This window comes from Bombyx mori, chromosome 11 (genome assembly GCF_030269925.1).
Source record: "Bombyx mori chromosome 11, ASM3026992v2".
NCBI classification, from domain to species: Eukaryota; Metazoa; Arthropoda; class Insecta; order Lepidoptera; family Bombycidae; genus Bombyx; species Bombyx mori.
Genome location: NC_085117.1, coordinates 18,593,162 through 18,606,557, shown reverse-complemented (window position 1 = coordinate 18,606,557; position 13,396 = coordinate 18,593,162). Strand labels below are relative to the sequence as shown.

Genomic DNA, 13,396 nt, shown 5'->3' with positions numbered 1-13,396 from the left:
CCAATGATCGAGGTTAATTTGTTAAATTTTTAATAACATTATTTAAATTCCACATTTTTGAAATGTTAGAGATTAATGCCAACAGTTCTGAAATGGTAAATTGAACAGTATTGTGTAAAAGTAAGCACAAATAAGATAATCATTACGACATAGTAGTTGCAAAGACATGTTGGTACTCAATAGCATTAATTAAATTTAATGCATCTTTTTAACTTTTTAAATTAGAACAAATATTCAGATCTTTGTTTTAAGATTTTAAAAGAGAAAATTTGTATTGTATTTGACTGAAATTTTAAAATTTGCTTGAAATTTCAAAAGGGTTGTGTTACATGTGGATCAAAGAAATGTAACAGACATGATGACAGCATTACTACTGAGCCCTGGGTCGGGCTGCAGATACATAAACAGCTTGATCAAGCCATTGAAGATGTAAGTTTGTAGTTTCTGTATAATTTGCATTGGTAACACTTGTTTAACAAATTTAAAGGTACAATTGTAGCCCATTACCGCACTAAGCATTATCTGTTATGTGCCAGCATTTTGTTCATACTTCCTGCAGAATGGTATCAAAAAGTAGAGTGTAACCTATATCTTCCTTACAAACACTTGACTTTGAATGTTTATTGGACATTGGGTGGTCTCTCTGTGTATAACAAAATATTGCTTAGAACTTATGCTGCATAACAGCAGCATGTCTGCAAACACTTTTTGTGTAAGAATATTGAGTGATATTTCTTTTTCTGTTATACCTTACTTACTCTAATTGCAAGGGAAAATAATTCAAAGCGTGTCATAGTTAGAAATAGTAATTTGCAAAGTGTTTACCATAACACACACACACTTGTTAACATAATTTAGGAATGTAGTCTCTATTTGAGAGAAATTGATTTTAGAATTTTGAATATCAATAACCATACAATGAGTAAATAGTATGGATGAGTCAGGTATTTGAGATATGATTAAATGAATATGAGTTTGTTCTGTAAAATAATTTGTCAGATATATTATCTTAATTAAGTTTAAAAAAAAAGGAAAACTCATGTAGAGTAGCAAAATATATAAAAAATCTGAGGAACAAAAGAGTCTGAACATTGAACTCAGCAACCTCTATCTATATAATGACCCAATTAACTATTTGTATTTCTAAGTGTGTAGTAAAATTGCTTTAAAAACAACTAATGAAGCTGACAGCATAAATAAAGCATATACATTAGATAAGACAAGGGCTTGTTCTTGCTATGGTTCAATGTCTTCAATCTTTATAAATAAATGTATGTCTTCTATATATTTCTAAATTATTCATTTGATTGTGAAGCAACATGGTACTGTTGGTGTTCAAGGAAAGGTTTCTGTCACAGTACAATCAATGCTTGGTAGGTAGAACATGAGCAGCTTCAAGAAAGCATTGCATTGCAAAGAAATAGAAATATCAAGTCTTATGGTAATTTGTATTTTCAGCATACATTACAAAATATCTAGTTAAGGGCTTTTGAATGTTTATTGTTATTGCAAAAATCTCTTTCATGCTCTTTGTTGGCTTATTTAGTTCTCCTATTTAAACAATATTTTAAAATATATTGTAGTCAATAAGCTATGGTATAGTCGATATACATTTATAATACATATAAAGTTACAATCATGGCTCTTATAGTGAGATTGACTAGTCTATTAGGTTGTTTCCAAAATTGATCTGACTGGAATTGCTTACTCTTAGCACTTAAAATTGATAAACGTATCCTATTTTTAAAAAAAGAGTATGAGTATGTAGGTATATTGAGTAGAGGTACTCAATTTAGCACATTTAGTATAGGTGAAGAGAATGTTGGTTCATTGATAAATTTAACAGATTGATGCTTATTTTCTGTTTCATCAGATTGAAGTTTATCGTTTATAATAATTATAACCAAACCTATATCCATGATATGGCTGAGGATGTCTGTTGAATGTTCTTTGGCTTATTTTTAGTTTTACAACACAATATTGGACCAATTCGTCAATTCATGGTATAGCAAGATCACACTGCAGCCATTCTTCGTGGATGAACTAAAGTATCAATTAAGATATGCTTCCGCCTGCCTCTTACAACGAGCTATTAAGGTAATTGAAAAATTGTAACTCACATTATATTTTTTTAAATTATTGAACGATATGAAAACCACAGAAATAGGACTTATCAGTGGGCTTGGTCGATTTATTTTGTGTGTAAATAATATTGAATTTTAAAAAACTTCAACAAACATCCAATCATTGCTCAGAATCGTGTGTATGACTTCCATTGTGTGCACACGTTTTGATTCGTAGAATTGGCTAAAACGTTATCGTATCGTTATAAATAATAATTGTATAAATATATATCACTAATATTTCCAAATGTAAATAAAATGCATTTAGTTTGACTTGAAATTTCCTACGTTTTTTTTTTTAAATAGAGATAAGTGCATGTCAATTGCAATTAAAAAGGAATAATAATAATTTTATATATTATAATATAATAAACAATCTTATATAATACTGATTTTTAATATTATTTTATTGAAATGTTAATAATATTCCATTTTGTAGTGGCCCGTCGCGGCGTGATTGTCTAATTACATTCACTTTTATTTTAACAGCCGTAAATAATTCGTATAATAACCGGCAAACTTCTTGAGTATTTGTTGACGTAGTGGGGGTAAGTTTGCGCATGGTACACTCACGTGCAAAAACCTTACTTACTCTGCGTCATAATGCTATTAAATTATTAAAATCAACATATGTATTTATTTATATGTTTATTAGAACATCAACAAAACATATAGGTTAATAATTGTAATAATTTAATCTTGGGGTAAAATAGATATTCCTTCTATTAAGTCAAAACTAGAGCTGTTGCCAGGTCTTGGTTCAGTTAAAGCGAAGCTGGTATTTGTAATTTTTTTTTCGTTATCATAATCTTGACCATCATCATCATCACTGTTTTCATCACCCGAGTCGCTATCATCGCGATGAGTCGACATAGGGCTCATCGGCGTAGTTTACAACTCGGTCGATTCGGTCTTCTTTTTTGTCTATAATTAATTATTTTTTGAAGATATTCGATTCGTAGTAATCGAATGTTACTTTTTTCATTTACCAGCTTCCGATTATTTTCTGTTCTTTTTTTCCATCTGAAGCCTAGCTCTTTCATAATTCGTCGTAAGCTTCATTCCGAGCCATTAAAATTTATATCTTCTTTAAATTCTTCGAAGCCTTTCTACGGTACGGAGTTTCGCTGCTTGTTATGTAGCTATTATGATTACATCTTTTTATTACAGATTGAACGAAACTATCCATTCCGGTAACTTTCTTCTTCCCTGATCTTTTCTTACCCGGAGTCCGAAACACGGCGAGCAAGCCAGAGCCTTTAGCTTCGTTAATAATGCACCTAACAGTACTCACGGATGTTTTTGTTGCTTCCGAAGTCTGTTTTAATTTTTCCATATCATTCTTCCCCTGTTTTATAATGAAGCAATATAGGTCGTACACAAATTTTCTACCCTTTCTTTTAAGTACTACACCAGTTTGTCACGGCATAGTGTATGTTTTATAAAAAATCAACAAACACTCAACAAATAGCAATGGCAACAAAGTCCACAAGCAATTATAACAAATAACTTAACGATTAATAACGATAGACTTTCCACTGTACGCAAGCGTACTTTTGGGAGCAAGCGGAATGAGGGCGCGGTGCGGGACGCAAGGTTCGACTGATCTACCAATAACGCGCTCGATACGATTTCCCCTGCCGTCGCGCCTCACCCTCACCACCAAAGTGACCTAAAATTCGGTTCTGCGCAGTCAAGGTCATTTGCTCAAGAAGTTTGCCGATTACTATACTCACATTAAGATTGTCGAGCTGTTAACCCATGGTCACGATCATTGTGAATCTATTGTTCCCCTTTATATGAGATGATTTGTGAGAAATAGTACAAGATCAAAGCGTGCGTTTAAAATGTATTTTTTGTGTCATTTTAAAAGTTTTATATAAAAGATTGTGCTTGGAATGTTTACATTTCGAAATATTTACGAGGCGGCATTTACATTGTGGATGTCCGGTAACCACTTAACACCAAGTGGGCCGTGAGCTCTTCCACACACCTAAGCAAAAAATAGTAACATACTATTTGAAGGTTACGTTTTCTGTTCGTAGTAGTTGCACAGATGGGTTATGTGTTTTTTCTTATTTTTGGTGGTTTACCAGGAATAACTCAAATTTAATTTTTATAAAGATATACTGTGCTGGCACAGTGGAAAAGGTTCATGTACTTCTTAGTTTAGGTTTGTAATTCCTAAGAAAAACTAATATCGGTGTGCTGGTTTTGAACACTGGAATTTTTGGCATCGCCTACTACGAATACTTACACGGAACGCTTAATCCTTTAGGCCACGATAACGACGGAGACGCGGTAGCACCTTGACCCATTTGATATCGTTGTTTCTTTTATTTTTTTGCCAACCTTTTTTTTTAACGCTGTGGAATCCATTTACGAATACCCGGTTGAGGGGGACAACGGACCTTGTTATTTGGGACTCCGGCGCCTCCAAAGAGGAATAGGAAGAAGAGTATTTTTTACCTACCTATGCTAGTAACCTCCTGGAGCTCTAGTCTACCGAGGGTTTTTTTTATTGCTTAGATGTGTGGACGAGTTCACAGCCCACCTGGTGTTAAGTGGTAACTGGAGCCCATAGACATATACAACGTAAATGCGCCACCCACCTTCAACGGCTGCCCCACCCTTCAATCCGAAACGCATTACTGCTTCACGGCAGAAATAGGCAGGGCGGTGGTGCCTACCCGTGCGGACTCAAAAGAGGTCCTAAAACCAGTAAAGTACCAGTAAAGATGCGAACCACTGCTCTTGCTAGGGCCAGTGTTAGCAACACTCCGGTTTGAGCCCCGTGAGCTCATATACACGTTAGGGCAAAGCCGATATAGACTCTTAAGACTATCAGCATAGGTAGGGGAAAAAAAAGACTCACAAGAGGTCCTACCACCACTAAAGCAGTGTAGGCGCACTCACGGGGTTCAGTGTGACGTGATTCTTTCAGGTAAACTATTCTCGGTTTATAACGGAGCGTCTCCTGCCGTGCGCGTTGCGTCATTACACGCTGTGCTCGGACCGGCCGGCCGCGGCGCCGTTGCCCTCGAAGCTGGCCCTCCACCCCGCGGCTGCGAACAGAAACGCGGAGCTCAAGTATCTGAGGTGCATCACGAACGCGATCATGCCGTACCTACTTAAGAACGATGATATACAAAATTCGTGAGTTTTTTTTAATTTTAATTTTTTTTTGTGCTCAAGTAGGTAGACGAGCCCACCCGATGTTGAGTGGTTACCGGAGTCTATAGACATTTACAATGTAAATACCGCCACCTACCTTGAGCTGTGAGTTCTAAGATTTCAGTTTTTAATTAGTTTTAGTTTTGTGATATCCATGGGCTCCGGTAACCACTTATCACTAGGTGGGCTGTGAGCTTGTCCACCCATCTATGCAATAAAAATAAATAATTAATAGTTGTTTTATTAACATTCACTTTTTATTCGAAGAACACTCTTGTTATTCAATTCCCTGTAATTTTCTACAAAACGAATGTTATGACGTTTCAGCGTGTTTCGTGTACTCGTCAGAGAAATATTCGCCGGTTGGGTGTTATTGTCATTGACCGACGTGCTCGCTGATCCGTATATACTAAACACTTTGATAATATTGGCCACTGGCAATGAAAGGATGGCACAGTTACCAGCCTCGCCTAATTATAAGGTAAGTCGGCTATGCTGAGTCTGTTTGGTTTTAATTAAAGCCAATTTAGTGTAGTCTCTATGAGCCTGCATGAGCAAAATGTGTTGCGCAGTGGTTAACGTCTCTGATTGGTAGGCCGAGGGTCTTCGATGGCCAAATCGGGCAAACGTTCGTGTGACGACAGGTTTGATTCCTGGATGTTTAATATATCAGTCTCTGGTTCCCACAGCACAAGGAATCATAGTTTTGGTCAAGTGATCGTCTCCTATATATACCCGATTATTCATTTATGTAATCAGATCTGGGAGGGTAAGACGCCATTCAAGGGTAGATGAGATTTGGGTCCGTCTAGATGTACACAATTCATTAGTTTCATAGTTTATATGTATAGACTCCGGGAATCAGTTAAAATCGATTGGGAAATTTGCCTGCTCGCCTTCGGCAATAACATGGTGAACATTTCTGTGTTATAGTTGTGTGAAGCTTAGGATTTCGTCATACCAGATCCTGTAGACCGAATCGTAAACAGTCGACGTCGCCCTAAACACGTTATTACGGATCCTCCCGATCCACTAACGGTACTTTTAGGTACCTCAAACACTGGCCATCGTTCAAGCGACGAATTCGACGAGTAAACTAACCCACAGACACAGCACACTGAGTTTCTCGCCGGATCTTCCCAGTGGGTCGCGTTTCCGATCCGGTAGTAGATTCTGCGAAGCACGAATCTTGCTAGGGCCAGTGTTAGCAACACTCCCGGTTTGATCCCCGTGAGCTCACCTACACGTCAAGTAGAAACTAAAATAGCCTCTCAAGGCTATCAGCATAGGCAGCAAAAAAATGGTAATTCGCCGAAACAAGTCGATGTTTTTCTATGACAGACTTTAAAAGCAGCAGACCGAGGATCCGCGGAGTGATTGCAGTTCGTGTATTCCAGGTAGAATTCCTAGAGACCTTCGTGAGGCAGACCGAGTCGTTGTACGCGCAGCGCTGTAAACTGTTAAAGATAGACTTGGACTTCGTCATAAACGATCAGGAATATTTCTATGCTTTCATGCAGTACATGAAGAACACGAGTCACATACATCTGCTGCAGTTCTACAAGGACATCAGTGAGTCGTATATTTTTTTAACCGATTTTATGACCTGGTAACTAAGACCGTTAAGTCATGTCTTATTTTAATTTATATTCTTACTTTAATGAAAAACGATAATATGGAGTGAAATGAAATGAGATGATATGGGGTGAAATACAATCTCAGTAAAATGGTGGTCATTTACTGAGATTTTTTCAGTGGACTTTTTGGAGGATTCCGAGAAGTTACGTCCAGCGGCTTTGTTTCTTTCTTTGCTCACTTTCACAGATACTAAATAGTTAATAAATCACCGTTATTACACATTTAAACCTGTCTTCTATATCGTTCCCTCACTACTGAGGATCGCGACCACATGCGATGTACTTCCAATGCACCCGATCATGGGCGGCATGGACTGCATGGTACAGACTACCACCGAGTGCTTCTCTTGCCAGATCTGACCATCTGGCTGGTGTTCTGCCCACGGCGCGCTTGCCTTCTATTCGACCCGTAATTATGAGCTTCTCTAATTCATGTCTGGGAGACCGCATGATGTGTCCGAAGAAGCTCATAACACGTTCCCGGCAGATGGAAGAGAGCCTTTTTCGGATGTCTAGCTGCCTTAGAATGGACTCGTTTGTTCGCATGGCAGTCCACGGTATTCGCAGCATCCTCCGCCACACCCACATTTCAAAGGCATCGATCTTTTTGATATCCCGGCTTTTTATGCACCATGTCTCCGCCCCGTAGAGGAATATGGGAAAGATCAGTGCCCGCACCAAGCGCACTTTGGTTATACATCGGATGCTACGATTTTTCCATATCTTCCTGAGATTGGCCATCGCACTTTTAGCCATTCCGGATCTTCGGCGTATCTCCCCCATGCAGCCACCCTCGGATGTTATTTGCGACCCAAGATATATGAATTCTGCTACTTTCTCGTAGCCACTGAGTGCATCAGAACGTGGAAGAAGTTGCGCTCTATCTATTATCATTATTTTGGTCTTGGAGTGGTTGATTTTAAGACCGAGTTTAGCACTTTCTTCTTCCACACGGTTCAGCAGAATTGCCATTTCCTCCTCATCTGATGCAAGCATGGTAGTGTCGTCAGCGTATCTCAGGTTCGTGAGTGTTTCACCGCCCACGGAAATACCGCCATTCCAGCCCTCAAGTGCTCTTCTCATTATGTATTCGCCGTAGATATTAAATAATTTGGGTGACAGAATGCAGCCCTGACGTACTCCACGTTCTGTATGGAAGGGTTTAGATCCTCGATTATCCAGTTTCACGAAGCAAGAACCATCAAGGTACAGATTCCGTATCAATAGTGTGAGATGAGAAGGAACGCCCATATCAATTAACACATCAAACATGCTACTCCACCGAACACAGTCAAACGCCTTCGCATAATCTATAAAGCATAGCACCAGAGGCTTGTTAAACTCGCGAAATTTCTCAATGAGCACTCGGACGTTCAAAATTTGCTCGCGAGTTCCTTTTCCAGCTACAAAACCAGTCTGTTCTCTCGGTATCTGGTGGTCTATGAAAGCTGATAGTCTGCTGTTTATTATGCGAAGGAGTATTTTACTCGCGTGGGACATGAGCGACAGAGTTCGGTAGTTCTCACACTTCGCTGTGGAGCCCTTCTTATGAAGTGGTACTATTGCAGATTTTGTCCAATCACTGGGCCATTGGCCTGTTTTCCAGATCTTGGTACATATCTGATGGATAATGTTTATCCCTTCTGAACCGAGACTTTGAAGCATCGCTGCCGACACGCCATCCGGACCAACCACCTTATGCTTAAGTTTTTGTATTGCATATTCAACCTCAGAAAGTAGTATAGGAGGCTCTTCCAGGTGGTCATCCCATATTTTGGCGGTGCATAAATTATCTTCATCGCGATATAGGTCATAACAGTAGTTTCTCCACCTCTCCAAAACATGTTCCATTTCTGTCAAGGTGTTACCTCTACTATCTTCGATAATCCATTTCTTCGGCTTGAAGACACCCGTTAGCTGCTTCACTTTCAGGAAAAGGTCCTTAGTCTGCACTTTATCAGCATGTCCCTCAATTTCTTCACACATATTATTGATGTGCTCATCTCTGTCTCTCCGAGTAGACCTTTGAATCTCTGCATGCAATTGATTGTAGCGCTCCCTTTGACTATTGTTTACAATGCCTTGTTCTTTTAGTCTTTTCCTTTTCTCTATCAACATCCATGACTCCTTGCTAATCCATTCTTCATGTTTAGGAACTGCTTTGTGTAGATCTCTGCTTCGTTTAGCCGTATCCAGTACAACCTTTTTCAGATTGTTCCAGTTAGCTTCACTTGAACCACATGGATCCCAAAGCATTGATCGTATATTCATGTCTACAGTTTTATGAAAATGGTCCAGCGCTGGCTTATTCAGTTCTATATTGATAGGAAATTTTGGCTTGATGACTTTTAAACGAAGTCTGAAGTCTGCCACCACCAACTGGTGGTCACTTCCGCAGTCGGCACCAGGAAGTGTTTTAGTATTCAATACGGAAGATCGCCACCTAGACTTGATGGTAATATAATCAATCTGGTTCCGATGTCCACATGGCGATATCCAAGTATATAACCTTCTCGGGTGGTGTTCAAACCAGGTGTTCATGATGACCAGCTGATTTTCCACGCAGAATTGAAGAAATTTTTCACCTCTGTCATTCCTCACACCAAGTCCAAAGTTTCCGACTGTTGCTCCGAGTAATACATCACCTCTAGTGGTACCAACCTTCGCGTTCCAATCGCCGTACACAACAGTCACCTCCTTAGATGGAATAGTACGCAACAAGTCATCCAATTCAAAATAGAATTGGTCAGATATAATTTCTTCAGATTGGGAGGTTGGTGCATACACCTGGACAATGTTGATAGGTACGGGGCGCGCATCAAGTTTAACAGCAATAATACGATCACTTGGTGTTTTGTATCCTAACACGCTGCTTTCAAGTTTCTGTGGTAAAAGTATAGCAACTCCATTACCACTATGATTTTCCGATCCCGAAAAGTACAAGATGTTCCCGTTAGCAGTTTTTATATGACCGCTGCCTCTTCTATGAACTTCACTTAGCCCCAATATGTCGATTTTGCACCTTAACATCTCCCTCTCGATGACTTCCTGCTTACCCGGTTTCAACATTCCTCTCACATTCCAAGTTCCTATACGCAAATATTTTCTCAGTTGGGTTTTACTTTTACCAGTACCATCACCAGTTGCATAGTTTCCACTGCCTACCTGGTGGTCTACAGTACAGTGGCCGGTAGCATACTTCCCACCATGTGACCCGGGATCACTATGGCGCCGGGGGTCAGTCGGATTGCATGACATAACACTCTCATTAAGTAATCTATTCATGTGGTTTTCTTGGGAAAATAGTGCAGTGGTTTCCCCTTGCCTTCTGCACCAGGCTTTTTAGGGGCTATTTGGGCTCCTAGGTTGCTGAAGCCTCATCTAATCGGTTTCCCGGTTAGGTACGTATGGTTATACCGCCATTGCTCGGTCGCCATTGCCTCGTCCGTTGTCTGGCAGGGAGCACCGCGGCGACCTTTGGGCCGCCGCCGCTAGCTATTCTGAAAGAACCACTAGCGCGAGCAGGTGAGGATGACAGTTGGGCCGGAAAAGATGTTATGCTCCGTTCTCCCCTTACTCCCCTAAAATTTAAACCTGAAGAAACACTAAATAGACAAAATAAAACAAATCACACAACTTCACTCCTCGCGTTCCCGCCAAAAAGTCCTCGTGTCGTATATGTTTTTGATTAAGCACAGAATTATTGCTGCATTTACCGAAACGCCTTTAGGATTAAGAGATGGGGAGGTGATTCGTATAAGGCGGGGATTCCGTGCGTAATATCCACCCCTGTGAAACCGATAGCTAACCTAAGCGGCTTATGGTATCGAGTTGACGGAGTGGCATCTTTTATAGGACAAATCAATGTAGTATACATAGTTTTGTTGTTGTTATGTTATTAGAGGAATTATAAACATTTTTCACAGAATCATTTCAAATGAAGATCTTAAATCCGGATTTGTCTGAAAGCGAGAAGGCTTCATTGCACGGCGAGGCCTGCGACATCTACTCCGTGTACCTGTCGCAACGCTCCGCCCACAGAGTGCCGCTGCACCCCGCGCTGGCCACGGAGCTGTTCGAGCTGCTGCAGAGCCGGGACAGCATCAGGAGGTGAGCGGCTCCTACTGCTGCAGCGATACGTCCAGCTGTCTGCGCATTACAAATGAGAATTTGACCTCATATCACTCATTTGATACTAGGAAGGTTCAGCTCATTTGCCGGCTTACCTGAAGTCGTCGTGGCCTAAAGGATGAGACGTGATCGAATCCCGCAGGCAGGTACCAATTTTTCTAATGAAATACGTACTTAACAAATGCTCAAGATTGCCTTCCACGGTGAAGGAAAAACATCGTGTAATAAAAATCTAATCCTCAAAATTAGGGTAGGGTATAGACCTATAAATGCTGTGAGGCAGTAATGCGTTTCGGTTTGAAGGGTGGGGTAGCCGTTGTGACTATGCTAAGACCTTAGAACTCATATTTCAAGGTGGGTGGCGGCATTTACGTTGTAGATGTCTATAGGCAGTAACCACTTAACACCAGGTGGACTGTGAGCTCGGTCACCCATCTAAGCAATAAAATAAAAAAGTTGTCACAAGCCCAATTATATCCGATCCTGTAGACCGAATGGTAAACGATCGACGTCGCCCTAAGCACGTCATTACAGATCCTCTCGATCCATCAACGATGCTCTTAGATACCACAAGCACCGGTCACCGCCCTCGTCAAACCTGTCGCTGCGACGAAGGGCTCGACGAGCGAATTAACCCATAGACACAACCCACTGAGTTTTTCACCGGATCTTCTCAGTGGGTCGCGTTTCCGATCCGGTGGTAGATTCTGCCAAGCACGGCTCTTGCTAGGGTCAGTGTTAGCAACACTCCCGGTTAGAATCCCGTGAGCTCACCTACACGTCAAGACGAAGCTGAAATAGCCTCTCGAAGCTATCAGCATAGGTAGGACAAAAAAACACAATATCTATATATATAAAAGAAAGTCGTGTTAGTTACTTCACTTATAACTCAAGAACGGCTGAACCGATTTAGCTGAAAATTGGCAGGGAGGTAGTTTAGAGCCAGGAGAAGGACATAGGATACTTTTTATCCCGTTATATATAAAAAAAAGTCACTATAAAACGTGGTATAACAAAAAAGAATCAGACTTGGAATAACAAAATTGACGTATAATGACAGCTATGTAATGACGTATGGATGACAATTTGATATTTGTAAGAAATCAATAATAAAACTATTTCTATTAAATAAATAATTCACTTTATTGCCCAATTGCCCATTCGTATAAACAGTGAAGTGAACTATAAAACTCGGTATGGTTGAAAATTTAAGTTTTTAGGTGAAGTGAAGTTTAATTAATAATGCCGCGACCAAGACGATCGAATCTTTCCCGACAAAGCCGTGATGCAAGAAGAATACGAAATACTGCAAATGAAAGGACTGAAGAAGAACAAGAAATTGCACGTGAACAGCGCCGCGATAGTATGGCTCGACTTCGTGCTTCTCAATCACGAGAGCAAAGTGAAGCAGCCCGTGAAACAGCTCGGTTGGCAATGCAGAATCGTCGAGCGAACAACAGAGGTCAACAAATAGATAATTTGCGACGCAGAACAAGATATTTATCAAGTGCTGATTTGAATCGAGCAGCGTTTCAAATCAGCACAAATTACAATATTACATATTAAAAAATTAAATACAATCAAATGGTACGCGTTTGGTGGTTAGAAAATTGATGAACAATGTAATTTACGCTACGATAATGATAGGAAAATTCAAAGGTGAGGAAGTTCTCATTCCGAGGATACCGATGATCTCAACCGATATGCCGTTTGAATTTAAAAGACTTCAATTTCCGATACGTCTTGCATTTGCCATGACCATCAACAAATCACAAGGCCAATCCTTAAAAGTTTGTGGTTTAAATCTAGAACATTCATGTTTTTCCCATGGTCAATTATACGTGGCATGTTCACGGGTCGGAAGACCATCTGCGTTGTTTGTTTTTGCGCCTGATAATAAAACAAAAAATGGTATAAAACAAGGTACTTAAATGAAGAGCAACCTATGTACTAAAATACAGAAATAATTATGAATGATTGATGTAGAAATTTTTTTTTTTTTGTATTTTTTCCAATAAAAAAAAAATCTGCTTATTTATTGACATTAAGGCGGAACAAAGTTCGCCGGGTCAGCTAGTATATGTATAAACAATGATTGAGATCATACATGTCACACCACATACATACTACAATATACATTTAAAGTGGAATCATAGTAAATTGGTTTTTATGTTCTTCTACGAATGTTTCTCCCACATTTCTGATATCTAAGTGAACTAAAGCGGCTCGAGTTGATTTTAGCGCATTGTAGCGCATCAAATATTGTTTAATTAACGTGAGATCGTGTGCATTATTTATTTCCTTTGATTCCTTTATTGCGACAGAGTACAG

General features: G+C 39.8%; 1 protein-coding gene across 1 annotated transcript in view; it reads left to right on the top strand.

Moving 5' to 3' along the window:
• Positions 1-13,396, top strand: part of LOC101736905 (uncharacterized) — a 55,238-nt gene that overhangs the window by 34,766 nt on the left and 7,076 nt on the right. The window contains exons 21-26 of the mRNA XM_012696118.4: positions 322-429; positions 1,966-2,097; positions 5,068-5,279; positions 5,625-5,778; positions 6,695-6,869; positions 10,861-11,044. Of these exons, the coding sequence (XP_012551572.3) occupies positions 322-429; positions 1,966-2,097; positions 5,068-5,279; positions 5,625-5,778; positions 6,695-6,869; positions 10,861-11,044 (965 nt within the window). The remainder of the gene's footprint in view (positions 1-321; positions 430-1,965; positions 2,098-5,067; positions 5,280-5,624; positions 5,779-6,694; positions 6,870-10,860; positions 11,045-13,396) is intronic.